The following is a 20,119-nucleotide window of genomic DNA, read 5'->3' on the forward strand; positions in this document are numbered from 1 at the left end:
TTCCAGTCACAGAGAAAACCCACATAGAGAAAACACGGCAGATCTAGTCAATCCATACTACCAACGTTGCTATTTTAATAATTACCTGGGCCAAAAGCTTATATCCTTTTTATTTACTCAAATGGACAAGCAAGCACATCTTGCTCATTTGATTATGGTCCAGAAGTTCTAAAGTTGCTATTTTTAATGAGAAAAGCATATGAAAATTACAGAAAGAAAAATCCATTGGTAATAGGAGTTAAAGAACCAACTAATGCCCAATCTTGATGTGACACACAGTCATGTGTATCATTCCCTCCACCCTAGAAAATAAAAAGCAGTCTTGGGAGCCCATGTCTTTGAATGGAGCAATACTGCCAAGAGAAGGGCTACTTGATCCTTTGCCCAGTGGATTCTCTCCCATTCAAAAGTGTCCCCAAATTGCTTTTCTCCATTAAGAGAAAATATGTAGGTACCAGTCTGAAGAAATAGGCATGTTGGTTGCATGTCCAAGAATACGGATAAAGAGAAAAACTCAACAGGATATATTAGGCCCTATTGTTAAGTTGTGCTGTGGACCTTTATGCACACTTCTTGTAGTGTTACATGCTCTGCTCCCCTGAATAGCATCTACATTGAAGGATTCTCAAAGAAAATTAAACATGCCATATAGGCAGCCTTGCTCTCAGTTCCTGATACAGAGATCGTTCTAAAAATCTTGCCTAGACTGCACTGTAGATTAGTTGTATTCTAGTTTTCAGGAAGCCTTATAGTGAATGCAGCAAACTCTTTTTTTATCCTCCGATAAACAGTGAGTCTTACAGTCACTGGGGTAGTTGAATTAAGTTATCTGAAATGGTCCACTAAGTGACAAGTGAAATGAGATTTTTAAAAATTCTAACTGAGTGCAACAGAGCCTTCTGCATGGTTAACTTCAGAGTCCCAAGGGCGGATGCCATTGCTCAGTGGTAGAACACGGATTTATGTTTTATGTTAAATAAATCATAAACCCTCACAAATCATACATTTTTTACCTCTAAATAATTATTTTATCAGCTTAAATAATACAGAGCTAACCATTTTTAAGGGTAATTTTAAAGCATTCTTCTTAATGGGTTCCTTACCTGAAGTTTAGACAACTCTTGCATGGAAGGTTGGTCAATCAGCAGTTTATCCCCACGTTTCTTTAATTCACTGATTCCAGCATCTAGTTCTTTTAGTGCATCTTCTGCTTGTTGAATAGCCTATATAAGGAAGAATTATAATATTTAACCCTAGTGTCATAACTAAACTACACTTCATTAATGCTTGATGTCAGAGATGGCATGTCAGTATGGATGTAAAGGTTGCTCTGTATAATCTTTGATGTTTACGTTAGATAAAGTTAACATGTAGCAGTGGTTTTCAGTCTATGTTCTAGGGAACCCTTGGGTTTCTCAGTGACAAGATCTGTAATGGCAGACAAGCTTTCCTTAAAAACAATTAGCTCACCAATCTCTCCAAGAATGCGCAGGAATAGGGGAATGTTGGTTGTATTCGAGGGCACACTCTATTAATGTATGAGAGGTGATGGTGGGGCTCATCAGGCCTATGTGAACTATGTGAACACCTGAGAACATGACCTAGAATCCTGGAAATATGCAGGGGTTCTATGGCAAAGAGATCATCATGGGACTCATTATGTTTGAAAACCACTGAAACAGAGGGATAGAAAACTTGAAAAATTCTTAATACCTATATAAAGGATACAAGGAAACAAGCCATGAGATAGTTGATCTTTATCCCAAATTCCAGCATTAGAAAACAGATTTCAGTGTGGTTTTATATTCAAATGCATGACACAGAATCAAAGTAGCATAATTATGAAATTACGTTTTAAGATTATATGGACTTGGTTTTAAATACCTTGTTACTAATCCTAAATCCTCTACATAGAATAAACCCTAAATACACGATGAGCATTATATGACAGACAAAAACTAGCATCTCATTTTGCATTTATTTTCCTCATTTTGCCAAAATTTTTACTCTTTTATAGGGCTGCACCTGCATGGAATGTTCTGATTTGATTTTTAGCATGAAAGTAGTAGTTCTAGGGAAGCCAAAATGTTCCCCGAAAACATCCCTTACTTCTGTCTTCTTTCGGCAATTGTGACCATTTTTTTCTACTCACTGCTTCTGTTCCCCTGCTATTTTCTCCTTAATTATTCTTCAAACAATCTGAGCCAGTCAGGGAGTAAGTAGTGAATATGAATATGATATGTAATCAGACTTGGCTACATGCTGTTACTGAGGGCAAAGGAAGCCAATTTAGAATGGGGGCCATGAGCCTTGGATTGGCATTTCCCTCACTCTGAATGGACAAACACATTCAACCTATTTTGGAATAGATCATGAACAATTGCTGAATTTTGCACAGCAGTAGAAAGTTTTTATAAATGCCACTCCCCAATTTCAACTCAGCCATAAATTTTTATTTTCTTACATGATGTCTTATTATAAGACATACTTTTCTTACTTGATGTCTTATTGTCAGACATAACAAACTGTTAGAAATGTACAGGAACATACTCTTTACTCCTATTTACATCCCAATACTCCTATAATCTGTCACGTAATATTCAATATTCAAGAACTCAGATAGTCTTAAATATACTTTCTGCTACAATTCTGTGCTCAGCTAGGTTTACAGGAGTCACTAAACACATCTGCAGTACTTATGGCAAATTCTATTCATAGTTTGATTCAAGAAAAACAGGCAAGTTTAAACAATGGACTGTCACTGACATGTATTATTATGTAACTCTAAGCTTCCAAGTGCCCCAAAACGTTCCTTGAAAAAACATATCTATTTACTCGCAAATAAACAAGGTAATATTTCAAGGACATGCATTGCTTATCTGTACAAAGAAAAATATTGACACTTCAGAGATTACTTTATATGTAATTTTATGGTACGCCTTACACCAGGAGTCTCCAATATGGTGCCCATGGACACATCTCTTGGTGCCCACCAGGTTCAGTGCCCCTCCTGATTTTTATTTTATTACTTAATATTTTTAATTAAAAAAATAACTGGGAGGTTGGCATGCTGCAAAGTGAAGTGCTGCCCTCCAGTGCTATTATTTGGATTCAAAAGAGTGGTTTTGTGTTTTGGAGCTCATGCCCCACCTCTGCCTTATACTTGGGTTCTGGGGCAAGTTAGTTTTCTTATGGTCTCACCAGTTTCCCTTCTGGGAAATGGGTGTTTTGTGGCCACCCATGCCCACCATGCCAGCCATGTTATGAATGGGCATTCCCCCATGGCAGCCATTTTCGGAGAGTATCCATGGCACTCTCCCCAAATTCCAAATTTACCCACTGACCTGCCTTGAGTGCCATTTTTCATGGTAGAAAGGTGGGGTACAAATCATATAAATACATACATACATACATACATACACATTAAATGACCGCAGACTCCTACATTATACCATTTCTCCTTTCCATGCTTAGTAATAGAAATATGGTTGTACCTGCATTTGTTCTGTTTCAGGACATTCAACTGCCTCAGCTAGTTTCTGCAGGGCAATATACTTGTTATCAGCCAATGATGTGAACATCAGCTTCAGATCATTCTGTCAGAAATAGAAAATTGTATGTAACATTTTAAAATGGTAGAATGTTAGTCAACCATAATCTGCAGTAATACAACATCAGCTTCTTTCATTTGTGGTTTGTGATGGGAGGCAATTCACTAAAGGTTAAAAAAACCTTGTGCACTGACCCAGCATCCTTACTAGAAGTTGTTAGGAAGCAGCACTGTAAGCATCGGGCTGCTAGTTGAACATCATGCAGATACACCAGTACAAAATGATAAGCAAGATCCAGCTTGAGCACAGGCATCAGCAGTCCATGCTGATCACTGTAGCCACGCAGCAGCCAGGTGTTTATACAGAGCTGGGCTAGCAGCTGCCATGTTTCTGACACCATCCGCTAAGAACATCAGTCCCCCATCCCCCACATTGTCACTGAGTGGCAGAATATTTTTTTATATCTAGTGAATTACTTCATGAACCATTGCTAATTTCCCCCCGTTCATGAAAGTAAGCTACTCATTTGTGTACAGAAAACAGCATGCGGATAATGACAAAATAAAACAGGTGCAAGCATTCTAATGGGTAGAGAGAAACAGTTGGGAAAATATTTTTTCAGTCCCAGTACGTAACTGTGTGTTAACCCCTTTTTAGAATACAAGGATGGAGAAGCTCAAGACAGCATCCTGTTTTTACTCTCAGAACAACTCTGTGATATCGGTTAAACCTTCCAACCAGCATGGCTTTGATTGCTTCTGTACCAGATACATCTTCTAAGATAATCTTAAGCTTTGGTTATATCTATATAAATGTATCACCTTTTTGTTTGTTTGTTTTTTACTTCTGATCTTCATTTTAAAGGGCCTAATGGGTTCTGTTTAGTGATAGAGACAGATTCAAATAACTGCTGGCTTCTATGTTTTTTCAAAGAGAGACTGGCTTGCTTATTTTCCCCAGTACAAATTGGTGCAACTGGTGATCTTTTGCACTGGACACAGTCCAAAATACTATCCTAAAACTGTAACATATGGCAATCAGGTCATCTCTATTTTTTAATTTAACATTGAGCCTGAGGAAGGGTTAGGTGAAACTCCAAAGCTCACTCCCTGCTTTGTGATGTTGTATTGGTCTTATTAAAAATATTCGGTTGGATCCAAATTTTGTCAGTCAGTCATGACTAACTTAATTTCCATTGAAACCAATGGGTCTACTTCAAGTATAACTAAATATGAGTCCAACCCTATATGTTACTGTTTCTGTTTAGAGAGAGAGAAAAATCTGTGAATCTAAATGGCTGCCTGTACTTCTTGACTATCTTTGAGGTAGGTTATTGCCAATACAATTTTTTGACTAAAATATTTATAACATAAACTTTTGATTGCATGACAGAATCTAACAATAGAATTGGGATGCTTATCTTTCAAACAGCTAAATATTGGGATGAAAAATTAGAGCAGTCATTAAGAGCTAAGGGTAAATTCTACCTGAAAACTCAATATATGCTGAAGTCTCTCTTTCATCTGTTGGCATCTTTGGTTTATCAGTGTCTCCAGTAATATTAGTCTCCTTAGCAAACAATCCAAGGTGTCTTCTATAACATATCTGTTTTCAGCATTCTCAGGAAACATGTGAGAAAACAAATTCTTGTTCTTATCCATTTTTTCAGTCATCTCCTTGATATCTTTAGCAAGCATCTGGAATACAAGTAAAACCAAAACATACTTTTAAAATTAAACTCTCAAAAATAGTGGACTACCAATGATGATGAAAAATAGTACACCAGCATATTCATATTTTTTCAAAAAACTTGTTTCATGCTTCAGTTAATATCACACTAGCAAATTGTGTGGGTATAAGTATCATATATTGATTCAAAATACATTCATCCAGTTCCAGTGGTTCCCGGTGCATATGGCATTGCAGTCTTATACACACTTATTTGGGAGTAAGCCCCATTGCACATACTTCTGAGAAAACATGTATAAGATTGCACTGTTATTGTGCAGAGGAATATCAGTGTGTATGCAGAGTTCATTCATAATTCATTCAATGGCCTTTGCCTTGCCATTCATTTCAGTGGAAGAATGCCTACACAGACTGTGTCATCCATTATGTAAATGGAGAAGCTTGCACAAAAGCAATAGCTTGAAGATGTGAGTATGGGGAGTTCTCTTAAAAAATGATATACGCTGGTCAGATTCTTCTTTCCAAGTAGTAACACTGATTTTTGAAATGGTTTGTTGTTTTCATAGAAAAAATTAGCCAATAGTAAAAGGATGTATCTGATAGTGAAAATACTCTCACTGTTCTTGAGCCTATGAGCATCTCTACACCAGCCTAAAATCCCACGTTTATAATGGGGCTTTCTGATTCCGTTTTAAATGCAGGATCATGATCGGCTCCCTTTACATGTGCTTCCTTCCCTGCTCCTTTCCCCGCTCCTTTTCCCCCTTATCTGAGTCTCCCATATGTTTCATTATACAACTGCTAGATGGCACTGTGGTCTAGCTCCTTTTATTGTGGCTTTTCCTCTTTTCATGGAGGGAACTCAAGAGGAACTCAAGCGGGGTAATTTGATAGCTCATTATCTTGGATCTTTTAAAAAATAGAATAAAGCTCCTTTAGTATGGGAGACACTGCAGAAGTTAATGATGTCATCTAAAGGACCAGCAAACTTCTGTAAGTAACCAATCTCAATAGCAGGATAAAAGCTTGGTGTGAAGAAGATCTATGAATACCAGTTACGGATATCACTGGCAGCCTATATAGGAAGCAGAAGTACCTTTGCTTATATCATCCCATGAAGACAGGTATGGGATCCTTTCCCAAAGGCCAGCTTGCCTGTTGCTCTTAGTAGGCATGTGTGAGAATTTTGTTTGTAAGAACTTACTAAAATTTGCAGATTTCTTCATAAACAGGAGAGAAAGAATTTGGAATTTAAAAAAAACTGAATGTGGGAGAAAGTGAACCTGATAGATTGATCCATCCAGGCCTGGGGCTTTGAGTGCTTAGCTTTTAGAAGTCTGGGTTTGAATCCCTGCATATTCAACCGTGGTGCTGAATTAGGGATGCCTCTCTTTTTTTCCTGACAGACTCCTCATTTTGAAGGCAGCATGGTCCTCTCCATGCTGGGAATAGTTGTAGCTATTGAATTTGGCTGGTGCAGATGGGTGAGAATTTCACGTCAGCTTGTTTTTGATAAGAATTTACAAAAATGTGCAAATTTCTTAATAAGCAGGTCAGAAAGAACTTGAGATTTGAAAAATCTGAACGTGGGAGGAAGTGATACTGACAGATTCATCCACCCTTATCTTTTACACACATGTGTAAAAAAGAGCGCCTCCAGCAACACCAGATAGGCCACTCAACAAGATCAGCCTCGGATGGCCTTCTCTCTGTCCCATCAGCCAGGACAGCTAGGCTGGTGAGAATGAGGGAGAGGGTCTTTTCTGTGGTGGCCCCCACTCTGTGGAACTCCCTCCCTAGGGAACTCCGCCATGCCCCCTCTTTAATGAGCTTCTGCCACGCATTAAAAATGTGGTTGTTCAGGCAAGCATTTGGGGTGGGCTAGGGTAATTTTAGAAATGTGATGTTTTTAATGTTGAATTTTATTGTAAGAACTGTTTTTATTGTTGTACATTGCCCAGAGTGGCTGGGTGACCAGCCAGATGGACGATTCATAAATTTATTTATTTATTTATTTAATAAATTAATTAATAAAACAAAACAAAACAAAACAAATAAAATAAAAGTACCCAGGCTTCTATGATGAATGTATGTGCTGCAGTCTATTTTTTTGTGTATGAATATAAACATCATTTTGCAATTAGGCAAATTACCTAATCCATTCCTGTTTACCTTCCAGGAATGAAAATCATAGCATTATGCTTTTTCCCCAGACGACTATATGGCACTACTTCACATATATGGTGGACAATGAAGGTGAGAACCTAGGGGCATCAGTGGTGTGGGGACTTAACATGTCCCCAGTTCCTTGGGAGGAACAAGTTTTGTTCCTATTTATCAAATGCAGCCTATGTAATTTGTCTCTTAAAACCACTGGGAATTGAGTTTGCCACTGCATAGCCCTGCCATGGTCACACAGAGGTCAGCTCCATATGTTTCACACTTCATTTCAGGATTTGAATCTTATGGCAGATGAATGATCTTTGCCTGTGATTGGGACATTACATAAGGTGATCAGAGGGGTGAATGAGTTTTGCATCTGCTCTTTCCCCTAATATTATCACATCTAGATCCATATTCATAGTCTATATAGTACCTTATTAAACAGGAAAAGACACACTTACTTCCTGATTATAGAGACAGGTTTCTGTCACTTCAGGTAAGATGGCTGTGGCAACAAACAAACGCTCTTCTACACCATCTAGCCAGGAAGAGGTGGCTGAAACACCACTGTACAACTTTTGCTCAAAGTGTAGGCTCTCCTTCTCTGCACCTCCATCCTGGAAAAAAAGGCATCCAAAGGGAGACAGGCAAGTCTGTTAGTACAATTATATATTTGGGGAGAAAGACAGAGGATAATTTTATATTTCATTTATAAAATTCCTAAGAATCACAGGAAGGACACTTCAAGTAAATAGGGGGTCTGGATCACCTTACAATGCCATATCACATGATTTTTTAAAAAATGAATATAATAAAATATACCTGGGAAGAAATTTCTTCAAAAGCGTCCTTCAAACCAACCAATAAAGATGTAACTGATGGTTTATCTTGAGTCTGTTCTTCTTGTTTGTAGAGTGGCATGCCAGACATAAGTCTGTTTGTTCTACTGTATACCTGTTTGGGGTGGGGAGTGGGGTGGGGGAAGGAAAGCGGTGTTTACAGTATTTTGGATATGCCATAAATGTAAATGAGATACTGGAGATGATTTTATTCTCCTTATACAGTCAGTAGGAATTCAGCTTAGACTACCTTCTTTTTCAAATACATTCTGAGTAAAAGACATTACTGTGTTGCATCTTTTGCAAGTTTTCTTTTCATATAAAGATTGCCAATTCTATTTTTTGAAAGGATGCTTACTGGCTGCTCCTGTTCTTGTTCCAGAGCATTCTGCAGAAGTTTGTGCTTAATGGTGAATTCTTGATGAAGGCTCTCCCACTTCATTTTCATTTGATCTTCAACTGATGGTTTCTCTCCTTCTAAGCCCAGCTCTTGTGTTAATACATCTGGCTTCTTGCTGTGATGGGAAATACAGATATAAATTAGCAATACTGGAATTGCAATTATTTTGGGATGTCTGTTACTCTACTGTATATGTTTATATTCTGCCATTCATAGTAATGTCAGCATCTCATATGAGAGGACAATCATAAGCCACTGAGATCATGCAAATTAGAGTGGATGCATGGAAAGTACATTGAGATACCAATTTTCACACAACAGTGATCCTACATGAGTGCTGCCTGATTGTGAGCTTCTCCTGAAATACTTGCACTGGGCTGTAATAAGAATTACATACATTCTTATACCCATAACCCTTGCTAATAGAAATTAGGAAAGGTCACCACTGGTTAAAATAGCAGCATTTTATATTGATGGGTATGATTTTTGAGACACTGCATTGAATAATAATTTAAGGGGTTTAGGGTGTAATCCTATGGCCGCTAGACTACGTCTAGACGGCCATCGGATTTTTCGGTTTATGGAACTAAGCTTGGTGCTGGCGCTCCATGGTTGGTTCCCACAAATCCAACTCCCTGCCCCCTCCCCCACATAGGTGGCATGGTTTATCCCCAGCTTCGTGCTCAGAAGTGCAGCACGAAGCGGCTGAAAAGGGGGTATTCCTGGGGATGGGGACTGCGGAAGCAGCATTACAACGCTACGCATGTGCCGTCCAGCCTCCCCCCACCCTGCTCTGAGGCACCCTGGCTAGACAGCCGAAATTGGCTGTCTAGCTGCAAACGCAGGGCAGCTGGAGCACGGCGCAGAGGATTCCCTCTGTGCTCTGCCCGCCTTGGATTGGATAGTTGGTCGCCTCTGAGTTCAGAGGCGACCGACTATACCCGTAGGATTGCGCCCTTATGCATTTTTTAATTAGATACAGCAAATATTTATATATGATTTTTATTAAATTCATGTTATGGTTTCTTTAAGAATACTAATCAGGGACCTTTCATTTGAAGGGAATCCTGTAGCCGTGAGTCAAACAGTATGAAGGAACCACAATGTGAGAGGATGTACCTCTTTCTGACAAGGCCTACTGCCGGAAGGTTCATTTAACTTTCTGTTCATCATCCTACCAGGACCTTTCTAATGAAAACATGGATAGAACAAACAACTGCTATATTAAGCTTGCAGGGGGTAAAACCTTGAACATATTCTGAGACTCTTGTTTTAAATGTAAATGTTTTCTTTCAGATTTTATTTACAATAAAATACAAATAACGCAGTAAGATCTGAGCATACACAAGCATGATCAAGGATGACAAAGCTATAGAAGAAGGACAAAACGTATCAAGCAGCACCTAGGGTAAAGGTTATCTGAAGAAGATTGCTGGGTCAGAATTTCCTCTCCACGACTTGCCACTGAGCGAAGTAGATTTTTTTGCTCTGCTAGCTCTTTCTCTAGCTCCTAAAAAGAATCAAGAAGATGGTGTTAGCAACAAGATACTATTTTCTGCTTATGAATACTAGATACATAACTGCTACAATACTTCTAGGCAGACAAAAGAGCGAATGCCTTTCATTTTTCTCCACAGAGGATCCCTGAGAGACCCAAAACAAACATGAGTTTCGCTGTCCCAATTTTGAAAATCAGTGTTTCTGATTAAATAAGATCCAAACCATACATTACTTTACATGTTTTTGTTTTTACTCCAGAATAAGTGCAGGGGCCCTGATTTGGATTAGGACCCGAGTGTGGAGGAAAGGGTTAAAGCACCTTACTCCCCTCCATGCTAGGTTCCCAATCCAGACTGGGCCCCCTGTGTTTACCTTAGGGTAAAAAAAGACATAGCTGCTACACCTATATTTTTAAACTAAAGTGTGATTTGGCCCTGAACAGACTGGTGACAGTAACAACGCCTCTTTGCCTCCAATTCCTTCTTACTGGCTTATGGGCCCAGACAAAAGGGCTATCCTTAAGCTGAGCTTCCTTCAGCATAGAATACTCACCCTTTAAACAATCACAAAATTGCGCGACGGGCAAAACTAAATGTGATGTGGGAGATCTACTGTTGGATCTCTCAAAGTATTTTAGGGCTGGGAATTGTAGGACTTTTTTCTGTCTAAACATGCAGAGGATTGTGCCCTTAAAGACTTAAAAGCAGCAATGGAGGGGATTGCTGGATTGAGGTTTTGATGTTGGGGGAAAGGAATTAGTTTTTTGAACAAAAGCATGCCTTGAAACCTGCTATTAGCCATGGTGGTGGAAAATATGTGAGCCTTATTCAGGCATTCTATAGCTGTGTAAAATAAACACATGAGGTGAAGGAGCGCTCTATCCTTGCCCTCCTCTGCATTTTTCTCCATAACTTTCTGAAAAGCAGAGCCTCCTGTATCAGTAGAGGCTCGCCATATGATTCAGAATGGTGGAAAATCAGGTCTCTCTGTCGTGTGGACAGCCTCTTTGGATACAAGAGGCTCTACTCTCCAGAAGGTCACCCTCCATGAGGAGAGGGCAATGGAAATGTGCGATGAGAAGGCAGGCTAGATTGCTCCCTCTCCTCATGCATTTATTCTGCACAGCTACAGAACACCTGAGTAGGGCTATCACACCATGGGTTACTAGGGGTTCCAGACAACTGCAATTCTGTATGCCCCCTGTTCAGAAAACAGTGTAAGGAGTGGCTCCCATTAGGACCCCAGTATGATTGTTCCTTGGCCGCGGTGGCTTAGTGGTTAAGACGCTGAACTGCAGACCGGAAGGTCGGCAGGACAGCAGTTCGAGACCCGAGTGCTGCGTGACGGAGTGAGCTCCCGTCTTCAGTCCCAGCTTCTGCCAACCTAGCAGTTCGAAAGCAAGAAATTGCAAGTAGATAAATAGGAACTGCCTCAGCGGGAAAGGTAACAGCGTTCCGTGCACCTCGGTGTTCAGTCATGCCGGCCACATGACCACGGAAGCGTCTTCGGAGAGCGCTGGCTCTTTGGCTTAGAAACGGGGATGAGCACCGCACCCTAGAGTCGGACACGACTGGTTGGGGACACCTTTACCTTTATGATTGTTCCATCTTCCACCTTCTTCTGTCACCTAGCCAGGTCATTCACACCCAGCTAGGTTTGGCTCGTGTCCTCAATTATCCCTGTGCCTAATTAGTCCTATCAGAAACACAGATGGCCTAGAGGAGAGCAGATGCTGGAATGTTCAATAGTAAGTTATTGGAGGGCTTTACCAGATGAAAATTGGCCTAGCTGTCTCATGAAAGACCACTGGCTGAGGAGACTTCCACTGGAGGAGGTTCTGACTGGGTAGCTATGGAAGCCAGTCTGCATTATGTTCTCTGAGTATGGAGGGTGCAGGATTGCAGCCTTCAGATTTTGTGTACCACTGCAAGGCAATTTAGAGCTGGAAGAACAATGTGGGATGATTCTCCTTGTTTCCTCAATGGAAGGAGCATTACGTAAAAGTCTGCTCTCATATGAAAACTAAGACCAACATGACAGATGCAGGCTTCCCTAATGTACACGTCCATGCTCTATGTGTAGATGTCAGGGCCAAAAAAGCTGTATGATGTTAGGTGCATGGCTAAGGGCATAGCCCCACTTCCCCTTAAGTGCATGAACCTGCTTCATGTGATTAACACATAAAAGGAGCTTAAGTCTATGCCCCAGTCCTGAACATACTTCCATGTAGTTCTTAAATGCATTTTTAAACAGGTTCAGGATTTATATAAGCATAGCACACTCACTTTCTGTCTCTGTAGGCTGCTTTGCTGTTGCTGTGAACGGGTTATCCTTGCCTGTGCCAGCCATTCTTGGACACTGGGGCTTTGAGAGGTGACTAAATCCGATTCACACTCCTCCTTTTCCTGCAGAGCTCCCTGCTTTTAATGAAGGGAAAAAGGGGGGATACAAGCAGAATATGAATCTAGGGAGACAGGATTACCAGTTTGAGCTTTGGAGCCTTCCACTCCTTAAACTGATTATTTAGATCCAGATTACAATCTATTTTAAATGTGGTTCTGGACTTCTAAGGAAAGTTTACCTATGTGGCATTCCACCTGAACCGTATCTCATTTACCACACCATGCATTCATGGATCGTAGCAGGCTAAGATGGTACTCATAAGCAAGGTGACACAGTTTAAAAAACATGCTAGCAATATGTCATCAAGTGGACTTTAGAGCTGATTGGGCATATGAACCCAGGTTTCCCAGATCCTGGTCCAAACATACTAACCATTACACCACACTGTTCTGCCTGCAAGAAGAGCTCACATCCACTTCTGTACACTGTGAGAAATATATGTCGCAGAAGCCTTTGCATCTTTGCAATTCCTGCACCAACCTGCATAATAGGCTACCTTGCAAATATACATCCAAAGCTACTGGTCCTCCACATTTTTCTTATAGCTGGTAACTCTCCTATGCTACAATTTTCATTAAAAAGTAATGGAATGTTAAGATCTACTCCTGCATTAAGTTTTAATACAGGAATATATCTGTATGTCAGCATTTGTGGCAACATTTGAACATGTCAGCATTTGTGCTGACATGCTGTGATATTTCACTGACCTAGGAGCCTGCTATGGAAAAGATGAAATTTTCCCAGCTGAACTCAGGAAAAGCCAGCAGGTGCTTCAGATAAGAAAGCTGGAGAAAATAATAACTGTTTATTGGACTATTATTAATATGCTTTGCATATGACACAAAGGAATGAATATAAAATATTGTGAGAAATAAAGAGAAGAAAAACTTCAAATTTAAAATAGTAAAACAATAAACCTGCAGAAAAAAGATGTGTGCATTTTTTTAAAAAGGCAAGTATGTCTCAGCAAAACTGACGAAGATATAAAGTAAATATATCACTCCAAATCATAGCTGGGAACTTTGGAAAAAATAGTAACATTGTTATGGGCAGGATCACATAAGCAGTGCTAATAAGAACTCAGATAAATATGAGAGCCAGAGCACAAGGACTTCAGAACAAAACATCAGTTCTCACAGGACGCAACATCTGTCCTCAAAGGAGGACAATGGCCAGTCCTCATTGACTTCTCTGTTCCATTTTGTTACAAGCTCAGAAATGTTATTCAGTGAGAAACTTTAATCTTTAAAAAGACTTAGAATGCTTTTGAAATGTGTTTTGTTTGTAACAATGATGTATTTTGTATTTGGTCTGTGCTATTATATTAAATGTAAATCATGCAGAAACTGCTTAAGATTTTAAAGTAAAAGATGAAAAGACATGTTCGATCTCAGTGTCCTCTATTTAAACACTCTCTGTGTTAATACCAGGAATTTTGCAAACTTACAAATTCCTTGATGACACTTTGTTCTGGAATATGGGGGTATATTACCTGCTGATCCATGATCAAGCTAAATACAAAAATCTCATCTCATAAAATCCCTATAAAAGGACAAATCTATCACAACACATTTTGTGGCCTTGGGAAAGTCATTTGTCTCAATCTAGTCGGACGTTTTGTTTCCAACAGGGGACATCTAAATGCCTCTAGAAATCTTACAGTCAGGGCATTACAGCAAGAAGTGCCCTACCCCTTCCCCCAACAGGGTAGCCCTGGAGGGTGGCGAGCTGTGACGCCACTCTACAGGCTTTGAATGTTTTTGTCCATTACAGTGCCTTGCTAGTTGCTGGCACAGATTAGTTGCCCATCCAGTTCTTTCCCCTTTGCAGATCGATCAATAAATGTCACCCAATTTGATACCAACCATTTGTGTCTCGTCTCTTTATTCCCCCTTTTCCGCTCACAATGTCCCCTTTTAGGTTGACCTGTGTATCTGGTATTCTGAGGTATAACCCGTCTGAACTGACAGTTCCATTTAGCTATCATGACTGAGATACGGGGCTTGCATGGGCTGAGCTGGAACACTTAGGGGGAGCTTTGGGAAGAATCAAGGGATGCCATGGTGGGAGTGGCTTATAATGGTGGAAGGATCCCCACTTTTTTGAAGCACGACTGACATTGCTCCTATTGACTTCTTTTTAAGCATAGTAATGTTAAGATCATCTGGGAGACTGAAAAGTTCACCTACATTTTTCAGAACACTGCTGTTTTGAATGTCTACTTCGTGCCATTCAGACACAGATCTGATTGTTCAGCACAATTTCTTATTACTATTCTTCAGATCTATGTATAGCTACAGATTATAGAAAAGCCACCATATGGCCTTTCAAGGTCAAGATTCACTCATTTACAGCAGGACGGATCTTAAGAAAGAATTATAACCTAATTTTAATTTGAAATGTTATCTGCCATGTCATATAATGACATTGGCACACTGTACTGCCTCAGGATCAGTGGTCTGCTGGGTTCATCATTCCTCAAATCTCTTGTCATTAATCCCAAGATAATTTGTTATGCTTTTATCACTTAAATAAGAACTATGCCACCTGCCCAGATATTAGGATCTACTGGGGATGCTGTCTTGACAGTGCCACGCCAACATGCGGCAACCTGAGAGAGGGCATTCTCAATACAGGCACCCCGATTATGGAACTCCCTCCCTTGTCAAATACGGTTGGCACTGAGTCCTACAAGCTTTCGGCACCAACTGAAAACCTCTTTGTATTTTATTTTATTTTAATTTATTTATTTATTCATTTCATTTCATTTCATTTCTATACCGCCCAATAGCCAAAGCTCTCTGGGCGGTTCACAAAAATTAAAACCAAAGAGCACACAATAAAACAGTATAAAACATATAAAACATTAAAACCACAGTATAACAATACAACCAGAATAAAACCAGAATAAAACCTTTGTACACCCAGTCTTTTGATTTAATCCGTGTCTCTGTGTTTTGTAAATCATTATTTATCTGTGTATGTGCTCTCTCTTCTTTTACTGTTTTTATTGGTAGATTGTATGATTTTAATGTGTTTTAGCACTGTACCCTGCTTTGGGATTATTTTATAATGAAAAGCGGATAATATATTTTATCAATCAATCAATAAATGTTTTCTTCATGCTTGAAGCTTTTCATAGTATGAGAATGTGGTATGAGGAGGTCCTTGTGAAAAACATTTTTTTTCTGCTCAGACTGTTCTGATGCTCTAATGCTAATGAAGTCTAGTGTTTTATGTCTGTCTGTCTGTCTGCCTGTCTGTCAATCAATTAATCAATCAATTAATTAATGTATTCAATTTATGAGTAACCTTATAGCTGAAGCTCTCAGGGTGACATATTCAATTTATGAGTAACCTTATAGCTGAAGCTCTCAGGGTGACATACATAATAAAAAAACTATAAAAACAATGATAAAATATATTAAGAGCAGCAACGGTAATTTAAAATAGTTTTTAAAAGGAAAGATAAATATCAAAGCAGCTAAAACATGGAAAAGTATGATTTGAAAAAGCAGCTTTAAACATATCATTTAAAATAAAAGAAGCGGCAGTTTACATTTTTTAAGGCCAGGGAGAATAAAAAGGCCTTTGCTTGGCACCAAAGTAGGTGAGGGCATTCTACAATTTGGGGGTCTCAACAGAAAAGGCCCCCTCGTAGCCACCCACTGAATCTCAGTATGTGTGAGCACTTGGAACAGGGCCTCAGATAGTGATCTCAAGGCACAAACATATGGGAAGAGATGGTTCTATGTTTATGAGTGTGTCTTTGGGGTATTTTTTAAAATTATACTTTATCTGTATTCACTACAACAGAAGTATTTTTTCTGCCATCATAAACAATCTAATCTTAAAAGCTAAAAACCTCTGTTGACCTGAACTGGGAAAATAAAACAGGTTCAAATGTAGTATGGATTTGCCCAGAAAAACACAGTAAAGTCTTAACATAAAAATTATTTGACTTCATCATCCTCATGTATTGCCCCCAGATAATGCTTTACGGATACATAATGTCAGAAAACTGAATTAAGAGGCAAATAACAATACAATATGGACAGTTGTGTGGTTTGGTTCTTTACATGCTAATTTAGCCTTTAAAAAAAGAAGCCTATGTGTTGAATGTTAGGGCCCTGGCCCAAAGAGCAGCAGGTCACGATTTGGCCTAGGAACAGAGATTTTTAGTTCCTTTCTACTTTCTGCATCTGCCTCACCACATGAAGCCATGGCCAGCCGCAAAAATATCCTCTGATGCTTTATGAGAAACTGTTATCAGAAAAAAGAGGTGGGGAGCCCTGGTGTGTGCAAGCAAATCCATATATGTGCCCAATGGGTATTTCTGGATTATAGGCACAACTACTGATGAGGTAAAGACAGAGAACCTTTACATCAAATATTAATGATTACATCAAATATTACATTATTCTTACTCTCTAAAATAAATATATGCATTCAGCAAAAAACCCTCTGCTAAAGGAAGCAGGTTTCTGCTCACAGATCTCCCTTACCACATATACAAAATATGCGGCAGAGGGCTAAAATATTACCTGCCCCATTCTCCTGTCTTACCGGATGATCATATACCTTAATCAACTGATTACAAGTAATTAGTTGTGTGCCTTTGTATTTGATACATTAAAAAAAAAAAGTGATGTGCTGTTTTGTGGCTAAGGCTACAATACTACAAAGCCTGAAAATAAACGAAGAATACAGGCAGTAACTCAAGCAGTTTATTATTCAACAATGCTACAGATAACAAGAAATGGCGAAAAGGGTGAAATAGATTTAAGGTTTCCCCAGACCCTATCCCCCTAATAACAAACAGTGTATTGCTTCTAGAATTTGAGAGAGAACATAAGGGAATTAAAGTATAACTTGGCAAGGCAATTCTAACTGACTGACACGTCATTATAACTAGGCATACAACAATGGCAGCCTCTCTCACCCATTCAATTTCCCCCAACCCCCACACTACAAAAGAGAAAAATGTAAGCCCAAACTGCCCCTTTAAAGCCAATCAGGTAGAGCTCCTTACTTGGATGCTGATCTGCTTCTCATGGAGGACCTTCTGCAACTCCAAAAGGCTTCCTTTTAGCGTTCTGAGGTTTATCGCCAGCTGCTCAGCCTCATCCTTGGTATGAGCTTTTCCTTCCATGAGAAGGTTTTCATTGTGTACCGACAGCTCAGACAAAGCCACTACCTTCTGCTCAATTTCCACAAGCATATTCTGAAGAAGCAGAAACAAGGAGGCAAATTCATACATCCTGAAGCATCCACCAAGGGCCTATCTCATCCTCTTCCAAGCTAAGAGCAAGCCAAATCTGCATTGCTGCCCACTCTGGTATTCTCCAGCGTCCTCAGAAATATGCTTCCAATTGCTTGCATTTCCCAAATTTCTAACATTTATTTTTACTTACAAAAAACTTCCACCAAGAGTTAGCTTTGTTTGAGAGCATGGATGTTTTAGTAACATAGACATTTTGTATACATTTCAGTGATGCTCAGATGCTTAAATGCTATTCTATTCCTTTAGTGTAGCGATATGCCAGAATCTATGGTACCCCAGATAACAGTAAACAAATCACACTCAATTATGACTGCTCTTTTCTCCTTTTGCCTGGCGTATTCAGGGAGATTCCCTTTTCTATCATTCTCTCGCTTCCCTTCCTTCATTGCTCTGGAAGTATGGATAAGATTCTCTTCTTACTGTGGATCTTTCTGATTGGTGCATGAATGTCCCTAAGATCCTCCACATAATCTTCTTTCATCTAGAGAGCGACTTAAAGTGACAAATCTCTGGCAAGTTTATTTTGAAATGCAGATAAGTATTTATACATGATACCAGAAAAGGTGACAATATTTTGACACTGTCAAATTTTAAGACTTGAATTTATTTTCCCTCAGCAATTGAATCTGACAACAAATAAGTGAGTGGGAGTGAACTAAGAAACTGGAGGATTGTGTATGACAAATAAATCTATGAAAAGATTACCACTTCAGAGTATTTTCTGTAAATCATCATTTTTACTATGTTTCTGTAGAAATGTTGATCACAGACTTGGGGTGCTTGCTTGTCTAAAATTGTACTGTGAAGGACTGAGATAGGATTAAATAGAAATATCAATTACAGTTTTGCAGAGGGCTAAAAGCATGCTGTCTGCTACTCATGGCTCTGCCATTAACAACTTCACTAAGTTCATAATAGACTTACACCTCTTGTTCATCTGTGTAATCAGACTGCAATCAAGGATTTAGTGGCTCATTTCAGTCATAACATTAACCCATGCTTTAGTACTAAATGAACAGGCAGAAGTGAGCCCTGAGCTCTCGTGTCCCCTGTCCCCCGCCCCCAGAGTTCCCTCTCCTTTTCTGGCACAGGATGTGGAGATTAGAAGAATTTGCTTTCCTTTTAAAACTAACTGTGGTTGATTATGTCTGAACTGAGGGAACTCTGTTTAGTATAAACTACAGTTTATACAGGATGATAACAAGCCAGGATCATAAACTACAGTTTGATCCTGGCTTGTTTTAGCAAACCATAGTTTAACCATCAACCTTTTCAGCCCTGAGTGATGCTCAGCATATGTGTGATGCTAGATCATGGGTTGGAGGCCACACATGTACATGTACACACCTATGTTAGCATGCACACATGTGCAATCCTGATACAGATCCTTTTTCCTCAATGCTACAGTGATCTATATCAGGATTGCTAAGGGAGAGTATTTGGTGGAAGTGGGGGTCAAGGCATACTCGGGGGCCACATTTAAGGCATTGGGTATCTGCATGTGGCCTCCAAGCCATGGGTGATGCACTTCTGTTTTAAACTAACCAGAGTTTTCTCCATTTCAGACATAACAATAACTTCTGGTTAGTTTAAAACCATTTAAAGCCAATCGCTGATCTCTTCCTTGTGACTGTGCCAGAAGAGGGCAGCGGAGGAGGTAGTACGCAAGCCCAAGGCTCTAGGGATGGGGGAGAATTTCTCCCCGAAACTTCGGGGGGCCGAGCACCAACGCATTCGGTCCTCTGAAGGTTGTTCGGGGAGAACTTCTCCGCCCCCCTGCCCCCCCCCGGGATGGGACTTACCTTTCACGAATGTCCCTCCCGGCAGCGGGTCAGCGGGTGCCAGCGGCGGTTCGGCAGGTCTTCGTCAGGGGCGGGGGCGGCAGCTGGTCTTTCGACTGGCTGCTGCCGCTGCCATTACAAGCAAAGTAAAAAAACCAAAAACGCCCCTGTGATAGGCTACGTAACGATTAACGTAGCCTAACACGGCTAGATTTGCAAAGTCAGCCGTGATAGGCTACGTTAATCGTCACGTAGCCTATCACGGGTGACTTTGAAAAAAAAAAAAAAAGCGCGTACGGCTAATGGCGGCCCCCATAGGGAGCCGCCATTCGCGTTCCTTATTTGGTCCCTGTAGTCTACGTAAAGATTTACGTAGACTACGGCGAAAATAAGGACAACGCAAATAGCGTTGCCCTTATTTTCGCCGTAGTCTACGTAAATCTTTACGTAGACTACAGGGACCAAATAAGGAACGCGAATGGCGGCTCCCTATGGGGGCCGCCATTTGC

At 39.9% G+C, this 20,119-nt stretch overlaps 1 protein-coding gene across 1 annotated transcript in view; it reads right to left on the reverse strand.

Annotated features, from left to right (window-relative positions):
• SYNE1 (spectrin repeat containing nuclear envelope protein 1) overlaps positions 1-20,119 on the reverse strand; it is a 459,183-nt gene that overhangs the window by 116,259 nt on the left and 322,805 nt on the right. Inside the window, exons 97-105 of the mRNA XM_084827854.1 lie at positions 17,578-17,769; positions 12,428-12,562; positions 10,046-10,152; positions 8,601-8,757; positions 8,226-8,357; positions 7,865-8,020; positions 5,039-5,248; positions 3,495-3,596; positions 1,104-1,223 (exon numbers count right to left, since the gene is read on the reverse strand). Coding sequence (XP_084683980.1) covers positions 1,104-1,223; positions 3,495-3,596; positions 5,039-5,248; positions 7,865-8,020; positions 8,226-8,357; positions 8,601-8,757; positions 10,046-10,152; positions 12,428-12,562; positions 17,578-17,769 — 1,311 coding nt within the window. The remainder of the gene's footprint in view (positions 1-1,103; positions 1,224-3,494; positions 3,597-5,038; positions 5,249-7,864; positions 8,021-8,225; positions 8,358-8,600; positions 8,758-10,045; positions 10,153-12,427; positions 12,563-17,577; positions 17,770-20,119) is intronic.

This window comes from Heloderma suspectum, chromosome 1 (assembly GCF_057233095.1).
Source record: "Heloderma suspectum isolate Gila_16-S chromosome 1, 16-S_ref, whole genome shotgun sequence".
In the NCBI taxonomy this organism is placed as follows: domain Eukaryota; kingdom Metazoa; phylum Chordata; class Lepidosauria; order Squamata; family Helodermatidae; genus Heloderma; species Heloderma suspectum.